Source organism: Vidua macroura, chromosome 1 (genome assembly GCF_024509145.1).
Source record: "Vidua macroura isolate BioBank_ID:100142 chromosome 1, ASM2450914v1, whole genome shotgun sequence".
NCBI lineage: Eukaryota > Metazoa > Chordata > Aves > Passeriformes > Viduidae > Vidua > Vidua macroura.
Genome location: NC_071571.1, coordinates 15,807,858 through 15,822,046, shown reverse-complemented (window position 1 = coordinate 15,822,046; position 14,189 = coordinate 15,807,858). Strand labels below are relative to the sequence as shown.

The window sequence follows — 14,189 nt, the reverse complement described above, 5'->3', positions numbered from 1 at the left end:
TAGATATTTTTCCACTCTGCTGTGGGGATGTTAACAGCACTGTTTTACATTTCTAGTACAGCTCATTATCCTTTCTAAGTCCTCAGCAGTGTAGCAGGATTTTGTAAAATAGACTTATATTTGTGGCTTCTTGCACTGGTCTCTTCATAAATGAAGCATGGCTTATACCCTCCCATCAAATTTGACACAGTAGCCTATATGCAAAATCTGTGGGCTATAAGGTTTTTGTTCATAGCATATTTTCCAAAGAAAGATTGAGATCATAAGTAAAAATTTAGAATATGAGTGTAGGTGATCAGTAAGGGATTTTTGGCCCACATATGCCATAAAAGTTAAGGGAAAAAATGGCCCATTTTTGATACTGACTGCTTTTCATCCAGTATCTTGAAATGGAAAAGTTGCGTGTGTGTGCTCATAATAAATACTAAGTTCAGTAGCATAAATTGCATCAGAAATCTGCTATCTTCAATTTTTGTTCTATTAATGTTGTGAGTTTTTTTCTTAAAATGATAGTTAGGCATTTGATCTTCAGAATTTTAGTATTGTACTAGTGAGTTGTCAGGTTGTATTGGGGAAAATGAAAAATACTGTCTGTCTCCTGTTCAGAGTCTGCATCTGTGGACAAGTCTGTATCCCATTCTTGCACAACTCCTTCTACATCTTCTGCTTCTGGACTGAATCCAACTTCTGCGCCTGCTTCATCTGCTCCTACAGTTCCTGTTTCACCTATCCCACAATCACCAATTCCTCCATTACTTCAGGACCCAAATCTCCTTCGACAGCTGCTGCCTGCTCTGCAAGCCACCTTGCAGCTTAATAATTCTAGCGTAGATATATCCAAAATCAATGAAGGTAAGGATTCTTTAAAGTTCATGTAATCTCTCATTTACATTCATTAGTATATTATTGGATACCAGGCTGTAGTAAATGAAAACCTTATTTTAATTGAAAAGTGAAGACTTCTGTGGGTTTTTTTTCTGTTAAACCTTCTCAACATTTAAGGTTTTCAAATTAATAAATGTTGATGTACATGAGCAGTGTAAATGAAACTGGTGATGTAATCACTATATCAGCATTTGTCTGTTGCACAAAATTTCGTTAGAGCTCTTTGTTCTTTTGTTTTGTGCACTGTTCTTTGTTTTCTGTAGTTTGTCCTGCTGTTCTATTAACGTGTGTTGCAAATTGTGAAACTTCTAGGGGTTCTTCAATCTTGTTGCCTAATAACTTTTTTGTTTAGCATAACAAAGAAAGCCTCTCTGAATACAGGTAGTGTATCAGTAACTTTACTAGCCAGTGAAATTTTGTACATTTAATCCGTGTGTCCCTTAGATTTTTGTTACGGTGGCGTAGGTTGTTAGAAGTCAGTTTATCACTTTCCTATAGTGCCTTTTGCTGCAAGAGCAGGTAGAATTGATGCATTTCGAATGCAGTTTTATCTAATGTGTCTGTGTGTGACAGGTTGCAGATAAAATGGTGTAGGATTTTTTGTTTGCTTCTTGTGCATGGATCACTGATTTAAATAGGAAGTAAAACATTTGCATTGAGTGCTGAGAGTTAATTGTCTTTAACTTTCCGAAAGTGCAAATCCAGTAAGTGAAAATATGTACAAAATATTCTGTACCTTGCAGTTATTTATCAGAAAAAGTGGTGAATTGCTTCCTTTTAATCAGCAAATATTCTGTCTTCATACTAATAAGTGAGTAGGTCACTGTTTTCTTTTTCCTGTGCAGGGAGAAGTCTTTAAAACTGTAGTGCACTGGGTTGGATTGAAAAAAATTAGTGTTATGGTTATGTTGAAAAATGAAAGGTCCACTCAGCTCCAATTGTATTCTATTAAAAGGCTGCCCAGTGAAATTTCTAGTAATTTTCTCTTGCTGTATGAGCAGAAGCTGTGTGTATGTCTTGGAACAAGAGTGTTCAGAATTGTTCTGATGGCATGAGGGCCTGGCTGTGTCCATGTGAGCAGAGTGACTTCACCTTGCATAGCAGGGCTGCCCTTACTGTGCACACAGTTCAGGGTTATTCTGTGCTTGTGCCTGGTGAGTCAGTTTTTTCAGGAGTATGCATGGCTGGAAGGTACATTCAGGAAGTATCCCACAGAGCTTGTAGACCTTTTTGGAAAGGTTAGTTCAGAAGCTCATAGTTCAGGGTGTTGTCATCTCATGCTGCAAGAAGCTCTTCCTGTATTGTGCAGTTTTAAAATGGTTAAAAGTTACTGGTTTTTTTAGAGGGGGTGTGGGGGGATGACATAGGACACCTAAACCCAGAACAGATAAGGGTTTTTTTATTAGTAAGAAGAAACATAGATTTTTAACCTGAAAGAGATTTGTCTTCGTCTTGAACATGAAATCTACCCCCAGTCTCATTTAGTGAGTTGAAGTGATTCTGCTTTTTGCTTTTTTAAAAAAGTATTGTAATTTAAAAAAACTTCACACACATTCTGCTTACTAAGTAGCAAATTGAACAAATTTTTTCTTGCTGTTTACAAGAATTATTACTGATCCATAAGGTCAAGCAGAAGACTTGACATTATTTTTTAAAAGAATTTTTTTAAGTGTATGTCTTAAAACTACTAAAGAAAGGACCTGCTAGACATTCCAAGTCAACTTGAAATCGAGTAACTGAAAAACAATTCAGATGGATCTTTAGTCATGGTAGATATGGGAAATAAATCTGAAGGAAAATGTACCTTAAATATAATTGGCCAGTTTCAACAGTTTAAAGTGGTGTTCTAGAATTGTCAGTAAAACAGAATGTTTGTTTTCAGTTCTAACAGCAGCTGTGACACAAGCCTCTCTGCAGTCTATACTCCATAAAATTCTTACTGCTGGACCATCTGCTTTCAATATCACCTCCCTAATTTCTCAAGCTGCACAACTGTCTACGCAAGGTATTCAGAGTTTTTTTGTTTTTTTTTTTTTCACTTATGTATATTTGTTACACAACGTTTTAAAAAGGCTGATACAGTTGTGGAATCTGTCTTTTGTCATATCTTTGGCCACAGGGTGTGGAGAATGTGAAATGACTTCTTTTTCCAGAGATAGGATAAAAAATGATTATTGAGGAGCAGGAACCTGACACACTACTAAGTAAACATGCTTCTCTGTCTCACCTTTTGGGATTTTCTTTGTATGTTAAGAAATTCTACATGAATAATGTGAAACTTCTGTGAGACCCTCTCAATTTATTCTGGACTGTAATTAGGTGTTATTTAACAGTATAAAACACAACTCTTCCTTACTTCAATACCCATCTTGTAGTACTGTGCAACTGTGGCCTTTGGGGGAGGCTTTAAATTTTTAAAAGAAAATTTCCTCTGTCTGGTGGGGGGCTTTTTTTTTCATCTTCCAGGCAACATACTTTTTCAGGTATTTTCAGTATGTTCTGGCTTGTAACTTAATAAAAAAAAACTTTAAAACTTAAGTTTAGAAACTTAAACGAAAACAATAAATGCAGTCATTGTACTGAGTAGGTAAGCAGTATTAATGGTAATTTTTAACCATGGGTGGGGAACTGTTGGTATATACCTAGAATGGATGAATAGGTTTCTGTATAAGCTGTTCATGCTTTCTTTTGGTTAAATCAAGTTGAGCACTCTAAAATAGGAGTCACATATGATTTAGTCTCTTCATGTGTAAAAAGCATTTCCTAATAGCTTCTTCTCTTTCCCCTCCCCTGAAATTTTAGAAGTGGGGAGTTTGAGGGAAATACAGTTCCTTAGCTAGGATTGTTGTTGAACATTAGATTGTTATCTTTGTTCACATTGAACATGTTTCTGTATCACCTAATACAGCATATTCCAAAGTACCAAAAGAAAATCTAATTTGCATTTATGATAGGACATGGTTTTATTAAAAGCAATTTTTTTCCTTTACAGCTCAGCCATCTAATCAGTCTCCAATGTCTTTAACATCTGATGCCTCATCACCAAGATCATACGTGTCTCCAAGGATAAGCACGCCACAGACTAACACTGTTCCACTTAAACCTTTGATGACTACGCCACCAGTATCATCCCAGCAGAAGGTAAGCTCCTTTTGATTTATGCCATATTGTAGTAAGAAGCCATTATACATAATATTAAATGTTGTTCCTATATATCCATGTGCTAACAGTTGTATGTAGGATAATAAAACATGTATGCTATCTTTCCCAATAGAAGCAAACAACTGAAAAGCAACTACTGGACTGTATGTTGGCAGTGCAGCTCCAGCATGATCTCTAGTTTACTTTTCTTGAGGAAATTCTTATGCTGGCTTCAGATACTGTCTGGAGATATTACCAATGCATTGGTATTCTAGCATATTTAAATAGAAACAAAAGCATACTTCACAGGCAACAACTGATACAATTATTTAGACTTACCCAATAAAAGATGTTTAGAATGGGAGAGAACTTTTTGGGGAAATTAACTTGAAATAGTCTCAGATTTCATTTAGAAATGTTCTAGGTGTTTACAGATCAATAACATAATGTTCCTTTCCCTTCCTGCCCCCTCACTTCTGTTCATTCAGAATTCCTTCATTGGATCAGTGACTAGGAAATGTAAATTGAAGCTCCTGAGAAGCATGACTGTAGTGGGGTGAGACACCCCCACCTTCCTAAAATCTGTCTTCTCTATCACCACCCCTGCTTAGCTGAGGTGTCTTTTTCTCAATTTTCTGCTCACAATCGAACCTCTAATGTCTTGGATGCCTTTGAGCAATACTTTCCTCTTCAGGAGAACACATTGCATTCCTCATTATATTCAACATGCCCCATGTTCCTTCATCAGATTTTTTTCATGGGTGCAAAGAAAACCAAGTGATTTTCCCAGTTTCTTTTGATTGACAGTGATACAATGAATTGCAAAGCTTCATGTGTTTACCAGTACTGGTTGTTACCTTGTTTTCTGCCCCTGGATTGCATCCTCAATCTCTGTTCACATCCCATACCTAGGTGGCAAGTAATGAAATTATCAAATAGCAGGATTGAGATATTTGATACTTCCAAATCCTGAGGTATGAAAAAGAATCTTCTTAAGTTGTGTACTGTCGATACCTGGAAGTACATCTCTTCTGGTCTCTACAACCCAGAGATTGATTGCTAGTCCCAGAAGTAACGAATTTTGGTTCTGCACCAGACACTTTGCCAGTTCAATAAAAAAAGAACTGGCAGTTCTTGTATTTATTTGTGTAACTCATTTCCACGAGATGGTAGAATTTAGGTGGTGCTAGCTCTGGTGTGAGCATGTCTGTTTTAGCAGCCCGTCGGATATGTGAGTCAGGCTAAGCTTGTCCAGTTGTACAGTTTGAGGTAAATTATGCCTAATCAAGATGTGGTACAGTGCCAGGACACACTTGGTTTTAGAGAACATGGGCTTAGAGCAGACAAAGCAGAACTGGCCCTGCCAGTTCCAGATGCACAGGTATTTGAGCTGGCTGTGGCACAGTAGTGCCATTGGCACAGAACTGTTGTTGAGGACTGCTTGAACATGTCAGCAGTGCTTTCAGACTGAAGCTGCTGTGTCTGTCTGTGCAGGTGCTGTGGCAGCTCGGGGGTCACAGACTCCAGGAGCCTGGGGGTCACCTTTTGCCTTTTATCTGTGCCTGTATTGTGTGATCAGAAACTGTTCAGAATTTCTTCAAAGGGGTTGTGTAAAGCACTTTACACAGTCTTGTCAAGCTCAGTGAGAATGTTGCTTTTGGTTGGTTGGTTTGTTTGTTTTTTGAATTTATTTAGCCCTTACTGTTTTTCTGGTTCTGGTATATGTATTTACAGTTTTTGAAACACTTGGAAAACATGGAATAGTTGAGAGGTTTTGTGGTTCATTTATTTTACAAATCCCACTTATTCTTCACGGTCCTTTTTTCTTGGTTATTTTTACCAGCCAAGGAGCTGGTTACTTTACCAGTTTGGATCTGCAGCATGATTCCGTTACTACTGATGGACTTCCCTTTTGAAATTGTTCTGTTTGAACAGCCTTGGTGGTTTAATGTCTGCTCACAGGCTGAGCAAAATGCAGGCATTAACAGCAAAGTTTTTCATGTCATACATTTCATAAAGGTACCTGTGTAGTCTGTTCTCATAAATCAGTTTACGATCTGCTACTCTTTCACCCTTCTGAACTATATAGTTATGTTTAGTTCAACAGCAGAGTGATCTTAAAATTATCTTGCTTTTTCCTTTTAGTACCATGGGCTTTTCATGTGCTACTCAGACTTATTTAGTATATGCCTATTAATCTAGAACCCAGAAAGAGCACATTTAATTTTTAATGATAATTTTAAAAGGTGACTTTTCCTCCTAGACATATTAGAGTTTGAATTTGCATTAAGAACCCCCCCCCTGCATATTTAAATGAATCAAGTTATGTCTTGAGTTTACTTTCGCAGGTAGTGTCTGACTTACCATCTGTGGTTTGTTTCACAGAAGTGTGTTTCTGAAATAGAGAATTTCTGGAGGTTCAGGTGACTACTAGTTAGTAATCTACACTAACGTGAAGTCAGCAAATGCCAGACAATCCAGATAATTTGGGGTTTTTTGTCTTTATGGATCCCTAGAAGCCATTTTTTCTTTGCTCTCTCCCTTTTCTTTTAAAATTGTTAGCTTGATTTTGTGGAGGATAAATTTTGATGCTTAACCTCTCTGGTACATACTCCAAAATTGACTGATGTATGCAAAGCATTGGGCAAGATGAAGTATCTTGAACTTCATTTGCTGTAAATCAGACATTACTGTATTCCCAAACTTCTCATCCTGACATAGTTCAGAAATTCACAGAAAAGACTGTATCTTACTGCATGTATCTTAACATCTTGCATTGAATGTGTACTACAGAGGAAAAGCAGGAAGGTACTGATGACTATTTTTTAGTCACCCGTGAGTTTAGAACGTAGAGAAAAGGTAGAGTAAACTGATAAATATGCTTTAGATTTTCTTTTCCATTTTTGATAGAGATGTTTTTAATATGCTTGTGATGTAATTATGTCCTTGACACTGTGTAATGTATTTTCAAGTAGGGAACCCTTAAGTTTGTACATGAAGATTTTATTTGGGTAATGAGCAACTCTTCTGTGGTTGAAAATGAGCTTAGTGCTCAGATGGAAGATACAGTCAGGAATAATATAAGCTTGCAATATTTTGACAAGTCACATGGGTCTAAATTTGCTTCTGTTATGTCTATTAATAACCTATTCTTAGTAAAAAAAAAATCTTTCACAGCTGTGGAACTAGAATTTTTTTTTTTAAGGAACACCTTGTGAAGTTAATAAAAATTGTATCAGCAAAAGCCCTTGTATCAAAAAAAACCCCACAGGTGTTGAAACTGTAATTTCCTTGGTTTTCTCTGTTTCTTACACTTGCTCTTTACTGTGGAGGAATTCTAATGAAATTTTGAACTTTGTAGGTTGCTACTCCAGGTGTTAAACAAGGACCAGCTTCCCAGGCAGCACCTCAGCAGCCAGTAATAGCTGACAAGCAGGCAGGTCATGAACCTGCCTCTCCACGAAGTCTTCAGCGTTCAAGGTATATTGAAATGCTTCTCTCTTCTGCATTCAATGTATGTTGTATATGTTGCAGTTAGTGGACTCCCTTTGGCCAGTTTATTGAACTGCTGCTATATTTAACTGCTGCTACTGAGATGATGCAGCTAAGTACCTTTGTTACATATTTAATGTGGTAGATTCTCCATTAGACCATTCTCACAGAAGCAAAACGGAACTCATAGTTGTGTTCTGTCACTCTGGTGTCAATTTTATAAGTGATTCCTTGTATTGTGATTTCAGAGTTTGAAGTTTCTGTCTCTGTGCAGTTACAGAATCTGTGATTTGCTTAGTGTTAGATGTTTGTAGTGTCTTGCTGTAGTGTAATTTGATTTTGAAATTAGCATGATTTTTTAGTTTGTCAGGTGATTTTGCTGCTCTAATGAAAAACATTAAAAATTAAGTAAATTTCACAAATACCTTTCCTTGGCCAGACTTTTTTTGTCAACATTGCAACTTATTAAGATGAAGTTGCATGATACCATCATTTAACCATTGATTTACAAGGTGGGTTTAGATTCTGTATCTTTGAAATTTTTCTTTTGGGAAGATGGACTCTTCATAGTGTCAGATGCTCTGCATTTTGTCATATTGGTTCCAGGGGCTGTAACCAAAGATGTGTCATGAGTCATGTCAGATGTGTGATGGAGTCATGGTATAGAACTGTGGTAGGAAGAAGCTGACTTTTTTAGAGGTTCTGTAAATCTACAGTTCTTAATAGCTGGATTTTTAGAGTAGTTGAATAAGGTGTGTTGTGTGGTATGGTATTAAAAAAAGAAACAAAAAACCAAAACCCAATACTCATTCATTGTCAGCATATTTGAAGCTACACATGGTAGTGCTTTCCAGATCGTAAAATAGTGAGGTCCTTTTATCTGCCCTTCTGGGACTAATAACAAAGGGGACTTTTGTTTTCTTTGTTGGTTTTGGCTGGTTTTGTGGGGAGAAGTGATTTATGTTTTGATGTTTTCTGGGGGACTGGATTTTCTGTTGTGTGCTTGGCAGTCCTGTCCCAGAAGCTGGCTTTACTGGAGACTCTGGAGTATTGTCAGGTTTGAGGGTACAGACGCAAGCAAGTCAGAAGTTTTGAGTTTTTAATGTAGGCTATTTTACAGGCACTTGATTCTAAGCTTTGTCAGATTATAAGCCTATAACTCATTTTTCTCTTTTAGGAGAAAAGGCAAAGTGTCCACCTCCATTCCCTAGTAATTATGAATGGTGCTATTTAAATCTTTCTAAATTACAGTACCAAAGATAAAATTACACTTTGCAGCAAGCTAAGCTTTTTTATGAGGAGTGGTGAGGTTTTGGGGGACAGCTCTTAAGTCGCAGGCCCTTTTGTTCTTCACTCATCACCCTCTCTGCACAGGAAATCTTATGAAAGATAGTCTTATTGTTGAAAACCTTTACCATGGCTTAGAGTCTGTGTGAATTGATACTGCTGGGCATTTGGCCTGCTAATCCATACCTCACCCTTCCTTTGGGTTACATGACTTTGTACTCTGGCGTGACCCTTACCTACAGTGAGTTTAGGGATCTGCTGTCTCTCTGCAAACCATTGCTCCATTTGGCATCAGTGTTTTGGTGGAGTTTGCCCCAGCACTGCTGAAGTGGGAGCGTTGTGCAGGTAGCACATTCCCATGGCAGGAGGCAGGGTGCAGGCCAGGGTGAAAGATGCTGAGACAATGTTAGTATTGTTCAGTATCCTGTGTCTCTCAAATTAATACATGTTAATACTCTGCTGTATTGTGTATCGTGAGTTCATGCAATTTCAGTTTGCTTTGGAAGTGTCTCGTTCACAAGTGAAAGATTAAGGAATAGGTGACTTGGAAAAACCTGTGTGACTGGTATTTTCTTCTACTGAGTGCAGTGGAGTTGAATGAAAGTGGACCAGTTCAAATATTGATTTACTTACCTGCAAAAGATTTGCTGTGTCCAGGCAGTATGCCTGAATTCTGATTCTGATAGGGAACAGATGATTCCTTTGTAGGTGAAAGCAGTCGTTTGGATTGGGAATTGCTCTTGGGAGCAAATTTTACTTTCATAGGAGTGAACAACAATTTAGCAAACTGAACTGTAGTCAGATGGGCCAAAATTTTTTTAGCTCTGTGAATTAAGGTTGCATTTTTCTCCAGCCTAAATATTGATTAATTGAGCGGAAGTTCATCACAACTGCATTTCCTTGGCTTATTAAAAGTTTTAAGTAAATAGAGGTAAAAATTTTTTTTGACTTGTTGGGGTGGAAACACTGTGTGAGAAAACCTGAGTAGCTATTGTTAACTTTCAAGAAGTGAACATTTCAGCCATTTAAGTTGGGAAATTAACACAGTGCAGGCATACAGTGAGTCTGTTAGAGATTATTCCAAAGGCACACTATCAATTATGGCTGCTTTTAAAATGAAACTAAATTAATGCTTCCATAATTAATAGTTTCATCAGGTTGATAGTTTCTTTCTGTTTTCAGAAAGGACTGAGAAAATTTTTCTTTTACCTTGGGAAAGTGCTGTGAAGGGAGGTATTTCATTGTATTTTTTGTAGGTTGTAAAATTCTGACGTTTGTAGTAGTATATTTCAGAACCATCATGTTCTTGTACCCTTGATACAGATATTTTTGCCTCTCTGGAGGCATTGTGTTATTTGTGGCATAGTCAGTCTTCTCAGCTAAGGCAAGTATTTCCCTTCAGTGAAGCATTTAAAAATGCTGTGGTAGTTTGAAGCAGTCATTGCTGCATTCGTAGCTCCCCCTACTGCTAACACAGCAGTGCCTAAGATATTTTGTGACAGTATGTTTTAGTCATAATTAAGATACAGCTTTATTTTTGAGAAGCCCACAGATTTTATTTATTTATTTTCTTGAAACATTTCTGATGTGTTAGAGTGATTTTTACTCATGAAGTAGGAGAAGACAGGCTAATAAATGAAGAGGAGGCAAGTCATAGAGGGAAATTTAATTCTAGTAGAACTAAGGAGTAAATAAAGTTATGCCTGAATTCTACTTAATTAATAAAAGTAGCCTGTCTCTGCACCATCACTATGCTGATGCTAAATGAATACATTGAAACTTAGAATAATTTACTTTGGAACAGAATTCTAGCTGCAGTCTACTTTGGTCCCAACTTAGAGTAGGACTGACAAATTTGAATTGCTAAGGGCATTAAGTTAGGTGATTTTTTTTTTAATATCTCAGAATATCATCTTCTGATGTTTGACTGCCCTTATGGTGATTCTTTTTTCTCATGTCTAATTAGAATTTCCCTTGTTTCAGCTTGTCTCTGCCTCTTGTGCTATCACTGTGCATCTCTGAAAAGAGTCTGTTCTCCCCAAAACTAGTAAAAATCTGCAAAAAGATTCCTCAGTCCCCTTCCCTTCAGCCTTCTGTTTTCCAGACTGAATAAACTTTGAGCTTCTTCTGATACAGCATGTGCTTCAGCCCCTTAGTTGCCTGTGTGGTCCTCTGCCACATTCCTTTGCTACAGCAGTTTAATTCTTGTCAGGTTTTAGGCTTCCCACTACACAGTGCTCCAGATACTGTGAATCTCATAAGCTCTGAAAAGAGGGGAGGAATTGCCTTTTTTATAGGAGAAGTGCTTCATCCCTTTTGTTGGCTTGGTGACTCTCTGGCTTTATTCCAGCAGGTCCAGTCAGACATCCAATTTGTTGGCAGTAATTCTTAATGCTGTAATTCTTTGCAAGTTTGAGTTGATTAGGGTGTCTGGGCATTGGACTAGACGGATAGTTGCATTATGTAAGGCTGTTTTCAGTCTTCAAGGGGACTGACAGGTTAGATGATGAATCAGAAGTCCTTTAAAATTTAGTTCTCCTTCATAATACTTTCTTCTTGCCTGCAGGTGATATAAAGTTTTAAGAAATAGACTGAAATGATGGCCTGTGCTGAAAAGCTTCTGCCAGTGGGAGAGTTTCACTTACACAATTAGTGCTACTATTTCTCATTACATGTAGTGCCAAAGAACATTTAACTGTGAGATACCGTCACTGTTGTGCTGAGTATGTTCCAGTAAAGCAGTCAGGTTTGGTGGCTACAAACACGCTGCTCCTGTGATGCTTCTGTTCTGAGTGCATTCAGTAAAGATGTACAGTGTCACAAAACCATATAGATTGTGTTTTGACATGAGTAGTAAACTGCTCAAATTCCATATGGCTGTATTTTCAGATCAGGACATCGGGCATTGTTCTTAATGATTATTCTGGCAAACCTCTTATGAATAAACCTGTTTGCCTACCATCTGATACATCATTACTGAAAATCTTAGGTTTGCAGCTGTTCGAAGGAGGAACGTAAATATATATATTTTTTTCTATCTAACACCATTTAGGGCTAGCTTGTATCTCTTGAACAGCTCTCAGAGTTAAAAACCAGACAAACACAAAACCCTACCAAACCGCAGAATCCTCCTATTACATTGTAGCACTCAGTTCCAATTAAAGTTAGAGGTTTGTAGAAAGGTAGCACAGGTTTGGTCTACCAGAAGTGTTTACTTGTGGTTTGAACACTTTATGTATTTTTGTGCCTGGAAGCAATTTCAGTGTTCATTTCTCTACAGGTTTGCATATGTTTTTAAATGCTCACTTGCTTTTTTTAATTCTTTCTTCTAGTAGTCAAAGAAGTCCATCTCCAGGTCCAAATCATACCTCTAGCAGTAGTGCATCAAACTCAACACCTGCACCACAAAATACATCTGTACGACCCACATGTTCATTAACACCTACGCTAGCAGCACACTTCAATGAAAACCTTATAAAGCATGTTCAAGGCTGGCCTGCAGATCACGCAGAAAAGCAGGTGAGTGCTCCTATGCTTTGTTACCTGTGAGAGTGCATAATATGTAGCTTAAAATTTGGGTTTCTTACGCATCTTGCTTTTTCTAGGAATTAAAATTATTAAAACCCTTACGCTTGTCCTCAGACAGAAGAGAAGAAAGAGAGAGTAGGCCAGACCTGCTGGTTTTACATGTGTTTACCTTTCAGTGGCTGGGTATTTTCAGTCTCACTTGAAGTGTCAGTGCTTTGAAATTCCTGCAGATGAATAGCTATCCTCATAACTATTTTCTTACTCCTAAAGTTTTGTTGAAATTTAAAGAGAACATATAGTTCAACATATTTTTTCATAATGATATTTTGGTTACGTGGGAAATGTTATAAATTAGGTGCAGTTAAACTACTTGAGACTACTTTACGATTTTAGTTACTGACATGTTAGTTCTGCACAGTGAAAAAGAAACTCTGCCTTGTTTGTAAATTGATGTAGAGTACTCAGACTGAATTTGGGCTATTTTTACATAATGGAAAATCCAGTCGAACTGCCATCCATATATTATAGCTAACTGCATGAAGCCTGTTCTGTTGTAGTAGTACAAGGAAACTGGATGCATGTCAGCCTCTTGCAATGTATTACTCAAAGGAACCATATTGGTTATTGAATCTAGTTAAGTTATTTCCACAGGCAGCCTTATCTGATGCAATCTGTTTGGGGTAATAATCTTACCTAGCCTAGTTTACTTTGGTCTTTTGAAGAGTTGTTGCGTGCTGGCACAATTCCACACCGGAAACTTTTGGGTGGTAACTTGCGAGATGACTCTCACAAGCACAGTTTAAACTCAGACCCTGTTAGGGTTCTTGCTTCTTTTCACTGATTTGTTAAAGTCAGTTTTAAGACATTACCAACCTGTACTGAGTCAAACGCTGAGGCATTGCTGTGGAGTGTCTTGAAGGAAATGGTGTAGCACAGGCACTTACCTGTGTACTGAATTCACAAGTATCTTAATATAGGAAACAGATTTATGCAGTGCATAGGTTTTGGGGGTCTTTTTCCCTTGTTGGTAATAAAGAGATCAAAAAACTCAGCTAATGCTAGGCAGTCATGTACTCAGTTGGGTACTTCTCCCTTTGTGCTACATGCTGGTTTGTCCTGTCTGCTATTTCAGATGATTTTACATGGTGGTTTTGTTCATAGACAGTTTTGAATAGTAGCACTTGAGGCACTTGAGATATTTTATATGAAAGTGAATGAAAGTATAGGTGCAGTACATTGTGAAGAAAATAAGATAGATCAAAGTGGAGAGACTAAAAATCCACTGCCTTGGTTTCTTCAGATAGCTGCCAGATATATAGTGTAATTTGAACTTAAGGCGGAAGAGCACATGCTGGAGTAAACCGAAAAATAAGTAAGTAAATAAATTAGAAGAGTCAGGACAGGTATGTGCGAAAGCAGTTAGAATTGAAGAAGTGTACTGTGCAATAGTTAATAGCTAAAACATTCTTGAATTACAGCAATCACCTCACAGAACTCACAGAAAGCACTTGGGAACTAATATGGGAAACTGAAAAACAATTCAGTAACTGGAGTTGTGCAGAGAAGACATGGGCAGTTATATCCTAGTGGAGACCAGGGTACTCCTGGATGTTAATAAACTCCAGAAACAAAAACTTTTAAGTAGGTAATTAGAACACAAAATGCTGCTTTGAACTGGAGAAGTGCCAAAAGTTGATGAAGACCTGTGCTAAATAACATTATTTTTGGGAAGGAAAATTAAGTGTACAAGTACCTAAGCAGATGTGCATGAATTCCAGTAGGCAGCTAAGCACCACACAGCCACTTGCTCACTCTGCCCCAGTTGGATAGGGGAAACAATTAGGCAAAAGTGAGAA

General features: G+C 37.6%; 1 protein-coding gene across 4 annotated transcripts in view; it reads left to right on the top strand.

Moving 5' to 3' along the window:
• WAC (WW domain containing adaptor with coiled-coil) overlaps window positions 1–14,189 on the top strand; it is a 56,150-nt gene that overhangs the window by 38,127 nt on the left and 3,834 nt on the right. For 3 of the 4 annotated variants that reach the window (XM_053990803.1, XM_053990783.1, XM_053990813.1), the window contains exons 8-12: window positions 607–852; window positions 2,768–2,890; window positions 3,878–4,026; window positions 7,388–7,506; window positions 12,138–12,324. In XM_053990803.1, coding sequence (XP_053846778.1) covers window positions 607–852; window positions 2,768–2,890; window positions 3,878–4,026; window positions 7,388–7,506; window positions 12,138–12,324 — 824 coding nt within the window. The remainder of the gene's footprint in view (window positions 1–606; window positions 853–2,767; window positions 2,891–3,877; window positions 4,027–7,387; window positions 7,507–12,137; window positions 12,325–14,189) is intronic. The other variant, XM_053990793.1, reaches the window with a different exon arrangement.